At 54.9% G+C, this 15,235-nt stretch overlaps 5 protein-coding genes across 5 annotated transcripts; 2 read left to right on the top strand and 3 right to left on the bottom strand.

Moving 5' to 3' along the window:
- Window positions 1-6,716: 6,716 nt before the first annotated feature.
- On the bottom strand, window positions 6,717-8,231 carry PHYSODRAFT_337664 (hypothetical protein; the record flags this gene model as incomplete). Its single annotated transcript, XM_009535341.1, has 2 exons — window positions 6,717-7,783; window positions 7,856-8,231. The coding sequence occupies 2 exons, from the start codon at window positions 8,229-8,231 to the stop codon at window positions 6,717-6,719; spliced, it is 1,443 nt and encodes a 480-aa protein (XP_009533636.1).
- A 1,743-nt stretch (window positions 8,232-9,974) lies between these two features.
- Window positions 9,975-10,280, top strand: PHYSODRAFT_402723 (hypothetical protein; the record flags this gene model as incomplete). The annotated part of the gene is made up of 1 exon (XM_009535340.1): window positions 9,975-10,280. A coding segment is annotated over one exon (306 nt), but the record flags the coding sequence as incomplete, so codon positions are not given.
- An 868-nt stretch (window positions 10,281-11,148) lies between these two features.
- On the top strand, window positions 11,149-11,745 carry PHYSODRAFT_337662 (hypothetical protein; the record flags this gene model as incomplete). The annotated part of the gene is made up of 3 exons (XM_009535339.1): window positions 11,149-11,382; window positions 11,441-11,575; window positions 11,659-11,745. 3 exons carry the CDS (start codon window positions 11,149-11,151, stop codon window positions 11,743-11,745), a joined length of 456 nt encoding a protein of 151 aa, XP_009533634.1.
- A 343-nt stretch (window positions 11,746-12,088) lies between these two features.
- Window positions 12,089-13,479, bottom strand: PHYSODRAFT_519325 (hypothetical protein; the record flags this gene model as incomplete). The annotated part of the gene is made up of 2 exons (XM_009535338.1): window positions 12,089-12,967; window positions 13,063-13,479. 2 exons carry the CDS (start codon window positions 13,477-13,479, stop codon window positions 12,089-12,091), a joined length of 1,296 nt encoding a protein of 431 aa, XP_009533633.1.
- A 439-nt stretch (window positions 13,480-13,918) lies between these two features.
- PHYSODRAFT_393145 (hypothetical protein) lies at window positions 13,919-14,179 on the bottom strand (the record flags this gene model as incomplete). The annotated part of the gene is made up of 2 exons (XM_009535337.1): window positions 13,919-14,009; window positions 14,070-14,179. Coding segments are annotated over 2 exons (201 nt in total), but the record flags the coding sequence as incomplete, so codon positions are not given.
- Between the last annotated feature and the right edge of the window lie 1,056 nt (window positions 14,180-15,235).

Genomic DNA, 15,235 nt, shown 5'->3' with positions numbered 1-15,235 from the left:
TCATGTCTTGGCGGACGTGCAAGACGTTGGGCGTATGGACGCCGACTCTCGGATCCTACGTACTTTAGCACGTACGACGGTTTCAAGGAAGAGCTTAGACAAGCGTTTGAGCCCCCGCAAAACGAGTTCCGGTCGATGGCGGAGTTCCTCGACCTGCAGCAGGGCAAGCATGATGTCCATGCTTACGCTCAGAGAGCACGGTACTTGGTCTCGAACATTGTGACCAACCCGATAGACGAGGCGAACAAGGTCGTCACGTTCATGAAAGGACTTAGAGATGGGCCTGTGAAGACCTATCTCTTCCGTGAGTATCCGAGTACTCTCGAAGCTGCAAATACTCTTGCAATGCAGGAGGAGTTTAGCCTGCGACAGGCTAAGCTGCATGCGAATGCGCCGAGGCAACAGCCACGCCCGGTAGTGAGGACGGGAGGCCCAGAACCCATGGACCTCTCGAGTGCTGCAACTGCTTGACCCCAGCAGTCGCAGGGAACCAATGTGCGATGCTGCCGTTGCGGTAGAGTCGGTCACTTTGCTCGGGAGTGCACCAGCATGGTGGCTATCGCGGCGGTGCCGGGCACCGTCGCAACCAAACAAAAAACGCGGGACGCCAGTAGGCGCGGGGCGCCCTACTGGTAATGCAGTTCCGTGTGTCGACCTTGGACACGCGACACTGAGGACTGCAGCGCCCAGTGAGGTTCATTCTCACTGCAAGAACCAAGATGACAAGCCTGACCTTATCATCCTGAACGTGAACTCATTGAGAGCAAGCGGCTGTCTCCGTGTTTTGGTAGATTCTGGCGCGTCGAAAAACTTGGTTCGACTGCGAAGTCTATCTAGGCATGACTTCGAGGATTTAAAGATACCTCGAAGTACGTTGGAAGTACGACTGGCAACGGGTGTCGTCGTGAAGACCGAGAAGTGCATGGTACGCGTGCGCTTCACGTATGAAGATCAAGAGTTTGTCGAGACCTTTATCGTCCTGGATCTGGACGATAAGTTTGACATTATATTGGACATGCCGTGGCTTGCACGGCATGATCCGGTCATCGACTGGGAGATGCGCACTCTCGTGCGCTTCGGTCGCGACAGCGGAACAGTGAGCGATGGCCCTGTTGCCGCTACGCATGCACCGACAGGTGCGCGCGACTCCCCACTCGAGATATGCCGCTGTCCCGAAGCGCCCTGGGCGCTCGCGAACACGCGCGCAAGAGCAACTAGCGTCGGCGTTGCCGCTGACAGCTAATGAAGGAAATGTGTTGGCCTCGGAGGCTGACACCTGCTTTTCAGCGAATCAAGAAGAGTCTCCGGCCTCAAGGGGCACGGATGACGCAGGCGAGTCACACGCCTCAGCCGTGGAGGCTGACGCGAATCTGATTGGATCAGTTTTGGCCAATAATAAGAGCCAAGGTGACGAGACGCCGTCGACTCCGGGAGTCGATGGCTTGGGTGGATTTGATTCGTCGGCTCGGGGAGCCGACGCACCCTCCGTAATGGAGGGCTCCGCCAATAACAGGCGTCGAGGTAAGGATGGCGTGTCGACTCCGGGAGTCGATAGCTAGGACGAATTTGATTCGTCGGCCCGGGGAGCCAACGCACCCTCCGTAATGGAGGGCTCCGCCAATAACAGGCGTCGAGGTGAAGATGGCGTGTCGGCTCCGGGAGCCGACGCTGCAGGCGGTGCGGACGGTTGCAATCGTCCCGCACCGGAAAAACTTGCATGCTGTCGTGCAGCCGGGTTGCACGACGAAGCGCCGGGCGACCAAGCCGGGCTTGAAGTCGCTCGCCCGCGGGATGAACCCGCCGGCGGTACTAAAGAAGAACACCCGTCCACGGCTGGGCCTGGACGAGGTCAAAAACCAAGCGGAGCCGGGCTCCGCAAAAAAAGAAGACGGCGCATGCGAAGATCGCTGCGCAAGTCTCGGCCTCGGGCCGAGACGCTACAAGGAATGTCTGCCGGGCAGACGGAGGCTGAGAAGCCGGACGTCGAGACGTTGAACGTCTTGACGCGTACCTGTGCCGGGTTCCGGTACAGGGAGATGACTCTCGCTAACCCTCCGACGCAAGCGTCGGAGTTGACTCCGCTTCCAGCCATGAGCTGGAAGCGCTTCGCGCGTGACTTGCACGATGGACGCATCGAGCAAATATGCATTCTCTCGGACGCCGAGTGAACGAAGAGCGAGAATGAAGAACTGAGGCAGTTCTTCATGGAGACCACCACTGAGAGCGAGGACACTCTCAGTGCGAAGACGAAGAAGGAGCGCTCTGAAGCAGAGCTGGGACTCGTTGAAAACGAGTCCCTACTACGAGATCTTACGGGAGTACGCGGACGTACTTCCGGAAGAGATTCCTGCGGAGCTTCCGCAGGACAAGGGAATCCAGCTCGAGATTGATCTCGTGCCGGGGACGAAGTATTGTGTCACGCGGGAGTGGCCACTGCCGCGAGAGCAGGTCAAGGCGATCGACGACTTCTTTGAGAGTTGTCGCAAAGCTGGACAAGTGCGGGAATCGAAATCCCCGCACAGTGCTCCGGCGTTCTGTGTCAAGAAGCCACAGGGCGGTTGGCGCATCGTTCATGCATACAACAAGCTGAACGATGGGACGATACCGGCGCAGAGACCGATACCGCGAAAAGATGTCATCATCGATTCGATGGCCAGGAGCACTATCTACAGTGCTCTTGATCTGCGCGATGGATTCTATCAGATCCCCATGCGCGAGAGCGATATCCCTCTCACGGCTGTGAGCACACCGAGCGGCATGCTCTGGGAGTGGCTAGTGATGCCGCAGGGTCTGAAGAACGTCCCTGCGACCTTCAACAGGTGCGTGACGCACTTGTTGCGCTCGGTGCGCGACTTCGCACCGAGCTACTTCGACGATGTGTTCATCCACAACCGGGCTGCGGACGGGATGAGCGATGTTGAGATGCACAAGGTGCATCTCCGGAAGCTGCTTGCACTCATGCGCAAGCACAAGCTCTATGCGAACCTGAAGAAGTGCATCTTCGGGGCGAGCGAGATACCCGTGCTCGGGTGTCTCGTCGGGAAGAACGGTGTCCGCCCTGACCCTGAGAAGGTCAGAGTGATCAATGAGTGGCCGACGCCGCCGAACGTCAAGGAACTGCGGCAGTTCCTTGGCTTGGCCACGTACTTGTGCAAGTACGTGAAGGACTACGCGGGTATGATACGCCCGCTGTCACAGCTCCTGAAGAAGGACGCCGAGTGCGTTTGGGCTGCTGAGTGTCAGCAGGCCTTCGATGCAGTCAAGCGGGGCTTGACTGAGGCGCCGATCTTGGCGGTGGCCGACCAAGATCGCCCATTCCACGTTGTGTGTGACGCATCCGACTTCGCAATCGGATGTGCGTTGATGCAGCACGATCACGAGGACCGTGATCGTGTCGTCTACTACCAATCGCGTCAGCTGAAGCCAGCTGAGCGCAACTACCCGGTACATGACAAGGAACTCCTTGCCATGAAGTACGCACTCGCGAAGTTCCGAGTGTATCTACTCGGAAGCAAACCGTTCGTGGTCTATACGGACCACGCGTCACTGCGGACGGCTGTGAAGTCGCCGCACATCTCGCAACGGATGGCGAGATGGCTCTCATTCTTCGCAGAGTATAACTTCCGGGTTGAGTACAAACCCGGAAGACTCAATGTGGTGGCCGACGCGCTCTCGCGTCGACCTGACTACGCCACGACTGATGCCGACATCAATGCCATTGACGCCATGCGATCGAGCACCCCAACGTCGCCACTGTTGGACGACGTGAAGGTCGCGTACGCGCACGACGCGGACGCGAAGCGCTTGCTGGCCTACGGCTCAGCGCCTCTGACCAAGCTCGTCAGAAGCTGCCGAAGGATCTTCGTGCTCGTGCACACCGTTACCGGGTGCACGACGGGTTATTACTCTACAGTGCAGTCGACGACAACGCGGACCGCGTTGTTGTGCCCAACGACCATGACCTGCGACTCAGGATCATGTACGAGTATCACGATGCACCGACTGCGGGGCATCCGTGCCGTGAGAAGACATACCTGCTTCTCACGCGAGACTTCTACTGGGCCCACCAGTACAAATGGGTGCGCAAGTACGTCCGTGCTTGCGAGGTTTATCAACGTGTAAAGCCTGCGCCCTTCGCGCCCCCTTGCAGTCACTGCCGACTCCGTCGGAGTGTTGGCAGTCCATGTCTTTGGAATTCATGTTCGGCCTTCCCCCGGACAGCCAGGGGAACACGGGCGTTGTGGTCTTTGTTGACCGCTTCAGCAAGATAGTACATCTTGCTGCGGTACCCGCTGAAGTGACTGCGAAGCAGACGGCGCGTCTGTTCGTTGACATGGTGTTCAAACACCATGGCATGCCGATCGACATTGTGTCGGATCGGGGCCCGCGCTTCACTGCACACCTTTGGCAGGAAGTGTTTACACATCTTGGGAGTCAACTTTCGATGTCGGCTGCGGACCATCCGCAGACGGACGGGCAGACCGAGCGTGTGGACCGCGTGCTCGTAGACGTGCTTAAGAGCTACGCTCACTCGTTCCAACACTGGAGCGAGTGCCTGCCAATGGCGGAGTTCGCCATCAACAACTCGGTGCATGCCTCGACCGGGCATACACCGTTCTACGTGAATGCCATCAGTCATCCACGACTCCCGGGCCTACTCGGGATGGTGACTCCTTCCTTAACCCCTCTAACCCCGTATTCTGTATCCTACAGAATAAGCATTGTCACAGGACATAATATCCAGCAAACTTGTCCTCTCTTTCGAACTTCGCATATGGATGTTTGTATAGCCAGTATTGTGCACATCCTCCTGTTAGATTAGCGATGGGAAGATAAACAGGGTTTATTCCGCGGTAATAGACGGATGAGTATAAACCACCAACAGGTTTGAAAATTCGGGTGGAAGCCTAAAACCGCCGCGTGTCAGCCACTCGTACTTTCCTTCATTCCGAAACTGCGCTGTTCAAGACGTCGTACTGCAAGCTTTGTTGGGGCCCGTCGAGCGCGCCCAAGTGGCCCAGGACCATGGCCGAAGACGATCATGATGAGCGCCATTGTGATCTACAGGTAAGCGAGAGTGTGTACTTTGCTCTGTAACATTGTACTAGTGGTATATTGATTCTACGTTGCGATGTTGATTACCAGACCTGGTGATCCGACCCAGACGACGCTATGCTCTCGCGTGTGGCCCGATTGTCAGATCGATTGCGGAGTCAGCGCACAACCTCATCGGTTCCTACGAAGCCGGCTACAGCCGGGTCTACCGCTATATGTAGCTGATGCAGTGGCTACTCAAGAGGCTACAGAAGAAGCGCTCCTCATGGTGTGGCTACACCGGAGACTACAGAAGAAGCGGTAGATGCTACGACGGATGCTACAGAAGAAGAAGCTCTCCGCATGATGAGGTTACACCGGAGATTACAGAAGAAGGGACAGAGGCTACGACGGAGGCTACCGATGAAAGCGGCAGGAATGGAGCGGCAGTGCCGGAGGCTACAGAGCAAAGCGGAGGCTGCCAAAATGGCGAAGATGACCCACGGCTGGCGCGAACATTGAAGAGCGTGCGCATGTAAAGGAAGAAGTAGACGTTGGCATGAATATCATATATTGTCCTGTTTCGTACAAGAGGAACCGTGTGTAGTACGTGTCATTACGGGCTATTGAGCATGCAAGCTCCCTGGTGTTGTTAGAGAGACAATAGTAACAAGCTTGTTAGGTGGGCTAAAGAAATCTAATGATGCGCTAATGTCAAGCACAAGGAAGAATTCGCCCAGTTCCTCCTCACTACGTCAGTTAGGAACAGGGCGATTTCTTCCACCGCGTTTATCGCGACGTGCCGAAGATGGGTGGCTGGAGCCGAAGTATGCTGCCTTAGCAGCCTTGCAAGGTATTACCATGTAGCAGGTTTTGAGCGTGCTCTACGCTCGCCACGACCAATAGAAGTTTGCCATTTCGGCATATGGTGGATACATTGAGCATGTTTTCTTCACTTTCGTAGATGTTCTGTGCACAATGTACCCAGCGCTTGACCGCAAGATGCGAAAGGGCTTCCAACAGCAAATCTTTGACAGGTTTTGAAGTATACTTTAATCAAGTCTAATGCTTATTCTGTAGGATACAGAATAAGGTCTGGGGCTAGAAGGGTTAAGTGGGGGAGGATCTACGACTGCAACGCAGCAGCCGCAGAATGCCGCTGACACTTGCACAGTGTCAGCCGCGACTACGCGCAAGAAGAACAAGCAACACGCGTCTGTGCAGGGCACAGACGCCAACAAGAGTAAGAAGAAGAAGAAGAACGGGTCTGTGCAGGGCACAGACACCGCGAAGACGAACGCAGAGGCCGGGCCTACTGCTAAAAACGAGCTGAACGAGTTCAGCTCGGTCGCAATCAACTTCGTGCAGACAAGCCGTCATTCGGTTTGTCCAATGCGCTATTGCAGCTTCTGTCGACCAACAGAAGCTGAACGCAGACAATGTTGCTAGGGGCAACACTAAGGAATTCAAGAAGGGTTCATTGGTTTTGTTAGCAACTCAAAACCTGCCTAAACATGCAGTTTCCGACTTCGGGGCGAGCAAGCTCGCTCCACGCTTCATCGGGCCGTTCACGGTGTTGGCACGGCATGGCAACGCCTACACGCTAGATATTCCATCTAGCATGCGCCTCCATCCGACCTTTTACGTCGGGCGGCTGAAGCCATACCGGCAGCACGAGCCACCTAGCTCGGCTGGCCCGAAGCGGAAGCCCCAGCGGGAGCGAACCTCTGCTCCAGCGCGTTCACGCGCTGGGCCAAGCGTGCGACGCGACCTCCCACGTCGACAGAGATGTCCGACGCGGTCTGCGAAGCCTGAGCGACTTGAGCCCTCAGGGTCGCCACCTCCTGCTTCAGAGCGGCGAACTCCCGGCTCTGATGCTGTTCCACAGCAGCGACCCGCTCCTCGAGCGTCGGGCCAAGGTCAACCCCAGGTTGACCATACCCGGGGCGTGTTCCCACCACCGCCGCCTCCGATCTGCGACGCCCGCGGCTCAACACGCTGGATTGTTGAGCGTATTGTGAACCATAGTATCCCGAAAACGAACCGGCAGCCGGTTCGTTATCGTATTCGTTGGAGAGGGTTTTCGCCCCACCAAGATACATGGGAGCCACGGGACGTCCTGCTGCAGGACGTTCCGGAAATGGTGAGGGCGTACGCAGCTCACCACGCACTGCCGACGTGAAGGTAGTGCGAGCGCTGTGGTCACCTACAGCGCCCGAGGTCCCACGATCGTCGCGTTCCTCACGTGCCAAGAACTTGGCACGGAGATCCTTGAGACTTGCAGGTACACGAATCGTCGTGTACCCGTTTAGGTCGCGGTCGCTCAAGCGCGCCGCGCCCGAAAGACACAACGTGCACTGTTGGCCTTCGGGCACAGCGCATGGAATTCCAGCGTCCACAGAGGATCTGTGGGGCTGCTCCAGCCGCCCGCGCGTCGAGAATGTCTCGAAGCGCTCACGGGCATGCTTAACCCGCTCACGATAAGCAGCCGGCTTCTTGTTGAAGTTCTCAACAAAAGCATTCCAACTTTGACAAAGTGCCTGCCACTCAGGCATTTTGCTGCGAGAAGAGGTCTTCTTGCTGGAGAAGTATCGGAGCTCGTGATAGAGTCCGATATAGTAATCGCGCCTTTGATTCGTTGATGGATCAAAGTGCTGCTCCTCCGCCACAGCATCATCGTGGATCCCGCTGCATACGTACAGCAGAATTTCATTTGGAGGCACGGTGTTGCCCACACGGTCTGCGATCTCTGACGCAGACGGCATCCACGGATCGCGCGCTGCTCAGAGAGCGCGCGGAGAGCTTGAAGGCGCCACCTCACGCGGGGAGCTTAAAGCCCCAGCAGCAGAGAGCGGAGTGTCGCTCTCGCCGCGCGAACGCTTCGAGCTCGAAGCGTCCGAGTCGTCTCCTTCACGAGGGCGTCTCGACCCGGCATGCGGGTCGAGACTATCGCTGTCGATAGACTCCTTGCGCTTGCTAGAAGAGGCTTCGCCCTCTTCCATCTCCACGTCGTCGTCCTCGTAGTCAACGGCGTCGTTGACTACTGAGGAACCTTCGAGGACAATCTCCGGCTGGGTTGTCCCCGCCGCAGCCTTTGCAGCGAGCGCATCGCGCTTTGCCTGCTGGCGCTCATGGTACTGAGCAACAGAGAGGTTACCCTCTGTTGCGGCGGTGGTCTTCTTCTGCGGCGAGCTCATTGCGGAATGAGCTCGAGTTTTCTTTCTCCCAACGTGAAGAATTGACGAATGGTCAATTTCCTGATTGACGTGCCGTGACTCGGCGCGTCTAACCTTGAGGGGGGGATGGTGTAACAGGGTTACACGCACAAGTGGCTACAGTCACTTGTAACTCTAACAGACACGACGTCTGTTAGAGGTTCGAAAGACTTTCTCGACCTTGGTGTAGACACACCAAAGGCTACATACATTTACGACCACCACGGCGGGTGGTCCATAGAGACTTAGGATTCCTATTGGCTGAGAGCAGCATCTCTTAGCCAATGAGCGACATGCATAGCATTGGAATTCTGCCAACCAGCCGTTGGCAGATTCCTATCTTAGAATATTACATTTAGAGGAAGTCAGAAACATAAAACAAAAATAGCAGTTATCATTTTAACCCAAAAACATTATTTGGATCGTTTATTTAGATTAATCTATACTGGGAGGCCCGAGTATAATTAACTCTAATTTAAACTAAGCTACGCTTCCTCACATACACGCGCACACGTGTAAGCTAAAGTAGTGAGCCAAAGTAGGCCCACTACACTACCGGTGATACCACTTTCCGCGCTGTTTGAATATATTAGACTATAGCAAACGCTCTTTGCTTGAATGCTACATCTGCTGTACGGGTCACCCATTTCTCAAACTTCATAAATAATGTTTTTGTTAAAAAAACACAGGCTTCGTAATTTAAAGGGTCTGATTGTCCGGAGATTTTATAGATAAGACTACACAATACGCAGTTATACTGGGATAGGAAGCAACGTTAGTGCTGCTATCGCAGACCAAATAGGATTATATCCGTGGTACGTCAAGTCAAACGATGCCCCCTCCTGACATCTAACTGGTATATTTTCTTGAAACCGGTACGACTCCGGTGCTGTACTTGGCCCTCCAAAAGTGGCGTGGGCAGATCGCGCCGGTAGGATACTTATCACACCGGTATGAATCCGGTGCCGTGGGCAGGTCCAACCGGTGTGCAACCGACGACACTGGTATGATTCAGTACGTAAATTCGAGCAGTGAACGAATTGACGTAAAGAGAACGATTGGGGCGGACTGTAATAGCACTAGAAATAAGCGTTTGCATTTTCAAGTATAATACTTCTAGACGTGTCCGGCGGCTCGGGCACTGTGGACGACGTTCTTCAGGCCGTGGAAGCGCCTGGGGCTGACTGACGTGAAGACTTACGTTTCCCAGATTTTCGGTCTCTCACTTCCGGTGGTGCCGTCGGGAGTATGGGACTACCTACCCGTCTTGTATACGAAATGCTGGAGGGCAATTTGCTGGACGGCGTCAAGTCGAAGGTTCATGACGTGTTACACGCGAGCTGGACACTCGGCATCACACTAACTCTACAGGCGATCTGGGGCAGGCGCTGCAGATGTAAAGACCCAAGACTGGACAATTCGGCACGACGAGCGGAGCTGCTACTGCAAGGGCGCCTACGCAGTGGGTACCTCACCCTACGAGACCGTTTTCTACAGGCAACTCAAACGCCTCATGTTCACCGAGCAGCGCACCTGGTATATGCCGCGCTTACGGCGACGGGTACTGAATCCCCGTGCGCCATCAGCTCTACACGTCCGACTACGCAGCACGTTCTCTTCTTCGACGGCGGATCACGGGGTAATCCGGGGCCAGGGGGATCAGGCTCAATTATACTACGACTCGGCGGTGGCGCTGCGTTTCCAGTCATCGAGTGGATGGCAAGCGTATCGTATGCTTCTGCATCCACCACGAACAATGCTGCGGAATACCGAGGGCTATTGAATGGGCTTCGCCAGGCTGCACGTTACCGGCACCGTGGCCTGCACGTCGTCGGCGACAGCAAGCTGATCATCACGCACCTCTCCAGAAGACGACCGCCGAAGGCCCCGCACTTCCGCGACATCTACGAGCAATGCCGTGCTCTTGCTGGCCAACTCCAGATCACCTCATGGACACATCATCTGCGCCAGTTCAATAAGATGGCTGATGCACTGACTAATATCGCCATGGACACCAGAACCAGTACGCAGATTCTCGAGGCAGACCTTGGGGTACTGCCTTCTCTCGGGTTACCCATTGTGGAGTTCCTTCCAGGGGACATCGATCAATGGTTAACCACACACCCGGCCCCAAGCGACGACGCAGATGCCACGGGCCGGTCAAACTTGCAGGCGTGCATGATAAGCGCGCATGTGCTAGCACCCACAAGTAGTTAGCAAGCTGGCAGAAGATGTGTAGGCTTCTGCTGGACGGACATTGGCTGAGTTGTTAGCAAGACTAAACGACTGTAATGTACCTCACCACAAAACTAAAAAAGTATAAAACTTCTACAAGCTGCACACAGATCTCAGCCAAGGTTCGCATTTTTAATTTTGTAAAGCATTGCCGGTTGATATCTGGCATCTACAGTTTTAAGGCCAATTTCCGGGTAGATGCTGCGGCTGCGAAGCAGGCGCAGGAGATAACCGTAGCCAATATTAAAAATAGTCAATAAAAAATAAAGAGGGGGTTATACCAAAATCCTCCTATCCCAGCCTTCGCGGAGCCCTAGTCGATGCAGAGCAGTTTGTAAAACCCGTTATATCGTATACCTCTTGCCGTTATGAATCACCCACGTGAATAATGTCCATCTTCGCGCAACCCACATCCGTAAGTAATTTATACGGTAATTTATGGCGTGGGTTTTTCTTGGGATAAATGCAACTTCCTATTTATCCCGTAGGGTCCGAGCCCCTGAAAATTCCAGGCGCAAGCCCAATCCAAGGCCGAGGTCAACAAGGTCAACCGCGCACCCCAATACCGTGGGCTGCGCCAAGGCGCCCGGGCAGCGTTTCTCCTTCGTGTCCACCATGGCGCCATCTCCACGCGCCGTATCGGGCGCGTCGGCCTGGCGAGAACATGGTGGTCGAGGAGATGCTCGCGTTCTGCGAAGGTCTGAGTAACCCAAAGCTGGGTGTTGGGGCATATCATCGTAGCAGCTGCGAGGCTCATGCTCATGGCTCTCGCACGCAGATCAAAGGTGGGGTCACGCACTACAGCGCAGCCCACTCGGTCAACTGCGACTCCTGCTACGGGCTTTACCCGGAAAGGGGCGAGGAGTACGCGGACGGGTCCATCAAGAATATCCATCTCGTGGCCCACAGCGACGGCCAACATCCACACCCAAGAAGACCTCGAGGCGCTGTGCAAGAACCCCATCAACACTTACGTGGAGAACAATTGCGCCACGATGCTCAGCACCACGCTAGTGAATGACACTATCGCCACTGCCGCAGAGGCGACTACGACGGACAAACCCGAGGACTTAGTGCAGTATCACGAATCAGTAGTGAGTATAACTAGTTTTTGCTGTTCTGTTGCCCTCCTACACTATTCTGCTTGCAATCGTTGCTACCTCTCACGATGTAGCTTTCTAGCCATGCCAACGTCGCACTGGAAATTTCAGAGCTTTCTCGTGCTCAGCACGACTTTATGCAAGAATTATGGGTCAACTAGAGTGACCTTTGGCTGTCTAGAAAAATAGACGCCTCTTGCTACGCCGTGTCATTTGCGTTGCGAAATCACGCACAGAATCTCGAATTGAGCGATAACGAACTCGCGAGGCAGAATAAATTCCGGGTAGTGATCTTGGAGCCACCCGACGACGCGGACATGATTGCGACCCCCAGCTTGAATAATTGCTCTACTTGAGCAGCCCTCCGATCGATAGCGATAGAGCCACTTGAGGATCTCCAAATGCCCGTTTCCTGCTGCACCATCCACCGCATTGGTCGTGCAACCCTCGGTTCGCTGGTGCGTCAACCATTTCACCACCTCGAAATGCCCATTTTTTGCCACGTCATCCATGGCTTTGGTCGAGCAACAGCACGCCCAACGACTGTGCAGCCATTTCAGTGCTCAAATGGCCGCACCTAGCGGCTTGATCCATTAGTTTGGGGGTCGACATTGGCGGTGCTTTCAAACTGGTGAGATACTCCACAACCGCCAAATGTCCATGTTCCATCAGAATAGACTCTTCGTGCTCTCGATAACTGGACGGGCAACGCTCCATCAACCACTTCATTGCATCCAAGTGACCGTACCTCGTTGCACGGCGCAGCGAATCCAGTAATACAGAAGGCTCTTCTTCAGCCACCAATCCCATAGCAGCTAAGTGACCCTCTTCAGATGCCGCCCATAGCGGGTACTTCTTCGCTTGGCGCACAGCGCCCTCAGCGGCCAGGGGGTGCCCCACCAGCCACTTGATTACATCGATATTCCCAGCTTTACAAGCAGCAATTGTGGTAGTGCGCCAAGTTCTTGCCCAGCTACAAATGCGTGATCTCGGTGGTCGAAGAGGGGAGTGCAGCAGCATGATCCGCTGCATGAGATCCAGACACCCGGTGTCCCCCAGGCGTCTAATAGCCTTTGCAGCCTTGCACTCATCCTCGCGCAGGAGTCCTGCATCCAGCGCCATCTCGATCATCTGCGGCCGGTGAGCCGCGTCCGCCGCCGAGCTCATGAAGTCAACATAGTTCGCAAAGCGTTGCCCCGGTGGTAGAAGGAAGTTGGCGAACCCGATGTGGCCTTTGTTCAGAGAAGCCTGGATCGCACATGCAAGCTCTCGATCATTCAGCTCATGTGGTGCGTTCATGTAGAGCCATCTTGCGACTTCTGGATGGCCGTGTTCAACAGCTTTCACGATGCTCGCTCCTCCCCAGACGACTACGTGCTCACCCTCGGGTAGCCGTTCTGGAATACGCACAAAACATTCTCCGGGGCGAAATTCTCCATCGGGTTTCTTCGGAATGTGTCTGTGTCTCCTGTCGCGACTGGCGTCGTGCTCCAGCAGGAATGCAGGACAGCCAGGCGCCCGTTCTTGGCTGCCGCCTCCACGACCTGCACAGTCACTTTGCTGCTGGAGAAGTGGGCGAAAAGCCACCTGACAAGCACCAAGTCTCCGCGCTCGGCAGCTAAGATCATGGCCTCCTCGAATTGACGGTGGTAGTAGCGTGGCTCTGAGCGGAGGTAGTTTGAGAGCCTCCAGCCCGTGACTTCAGTCTCCGACGCCCACGTGAGGCTCCACGCCCACTCGACCAGCCGCATGGAGGCGAACCTGCAGGCCTCGCTGAGCGATAGGTAGCGCGAGGGCCCGAGGAAGGTGGAGATGAGAGGCCCGAGGTGCAGCAGCACCCCGGTCGCTCGCTGGTCGAACAACACCAGCTCCACAGCCGTCAGCGTGAAATTCATCGGCTGCTGGGAGTTGGAGAATCGAAGAGTGGCGTCAGAAGTCGTGTCAAAATTTGACTCGAAAGCTAAAGGTTGGGGTGCAGCAACCGCAGCATATCCTTCTGAGTCTGGGGTCGATGAAGCCAGTGCCAGACTGGCACTCGATAGATGACACCAGTTTGTCTAAATGCCTTTCGCATCTATTTGGGGACAAAGTCCCTCTTACATTGATGCACTCACTTTTACTTAGCTTTTTCAAGGGATGAGGAGACTCATTTCCGCGCTGTTGAACGCGATCCCAGCTCTTCACAGCGTCGTGGGGCTCCAATTGTTCGCTTTTCTGATGTTCGGGATCCTTGGCGTTGAGCTGTTCGGTGGACGGATGAGCCGAGTGTGCAGACTGACGGAGTTTCCAGTTCGACTTCCTCCCGTTGACACTCCAAAGTGACCTGTCACGGACTGGGAACATCTTCAGAGACCTCAGAGGCCGCAGAACTCGAATCGACCGAAACTCGGAGATGTTGGGCATGCCTGGAATCTCAGCAACAAAACTGCTACGCCTGAGGTCAGTCGCCATTACGCAATAAATTTGAAACATACCATGTGTGTACCTAGTGAAGAGCATAAGGAAGTCGATACAATTCCAAGGATCGCTCCAGTATGAATTTCTGCCTTTTATTCCCAACGCAATAATCTTCAGCACGCACTCGGCTGCAAAGATGCCCGTGAGCAGAAACTCGAATATCCCCGACACGTGGTTCGCTGCTGAATACGCGTCAACGAGCTGGTCGTTCTCAAACCTCTTGCCATAGCTGACGGGTTTCAGTCTGCTGTCTACAACCGAGAAATCGGTAATCGCTAACACGGTGGAGTTGAGCACAATGCAAAAGGTGATGAACCGATCGAAATGCGCGTGAGATACGACACGAATGCAGCGACGACGCAGCCAATTCTCTCTCGATAGCAAGTTGAAGACGACGTAATCTGCACCGGTACGCTGGATACAGAAGACATGCATGTGTGACGTTGTCAGTGTATTATTGACAAGTGAGTACAGCACTTCAGCATGCCACGAACCTTGGGGTTTTTCTCTATCGTCATAATCCCGTTCTTTTGAGCGCTTGAGACGACTCAGTTCCGGTCCGTTTGCCGCAACAACGGTCTCAGCACGTGGCTCTTTCATGTTGGAAATGAGCCTCTGTCCATCCTCGTGGTCTATCTGTTGTCTTCCAGTTTTAGGTTAAGGCTCGTAACCTCTCGTAACCTAAAAATGAAGCTGGTTGACTGCTGAGCCGAAACCAACACCAGCTGACCGAGGAGCAATACTTATGAATATCGCCAACGGTACTACGACAGATAACTACGTCCGAGTTCCATGAGGAATCTATTATAGTCGTGGGTTGTCGTAGTCAGAAGTACTACTGTAGTAGCAGTTGTTGTTGTTGGTTGAGCTTCGTGCCGCGGTTGCTGGCGACTTGCGTCCAGAAGGGAGTTGGGCACCCTCTTGACCATCGGCAGCACGAGTGTCTCGCCGGGTTTCTTGTCCTTTCGCGATTTCTTGCCCGACTTTTTCATCTTGCGAATGAAGTCCCTCGTTTTCCTGGTCTCGAGCTGCCGCTTCCTCACCAGCCACGTCGCCACCCTGCGCTGCAGGTAGCGAGCAGCGAGGTACTCGTGGGCATAAAAGCCAATAAACTTCCGATGCGAAGAACCTCGCGTCCGATGGCTAGTGCTGGTATCCTTTGGAATATCATCCTGAGACCAGTTATTCGTCTAC

This window comes from Phytophthora sojae, assembly GCF_000149755.1.
Source record: "Phytophthora sojae unplaced genomic scaffold PHYSOscaffold_8, whole genome shotgun sequence".
In the NCBI taxonomy this organism is placed as follows: domain Eukaryota; phylum Oomycota; class Peronosporomycetes; order Peronosporales; family Peronosporaceae; genus Phytophthora; species Phytophthora sojae.
This window is presented reverse-complemented; position numbering and strand designations above follow the sequence as displayed.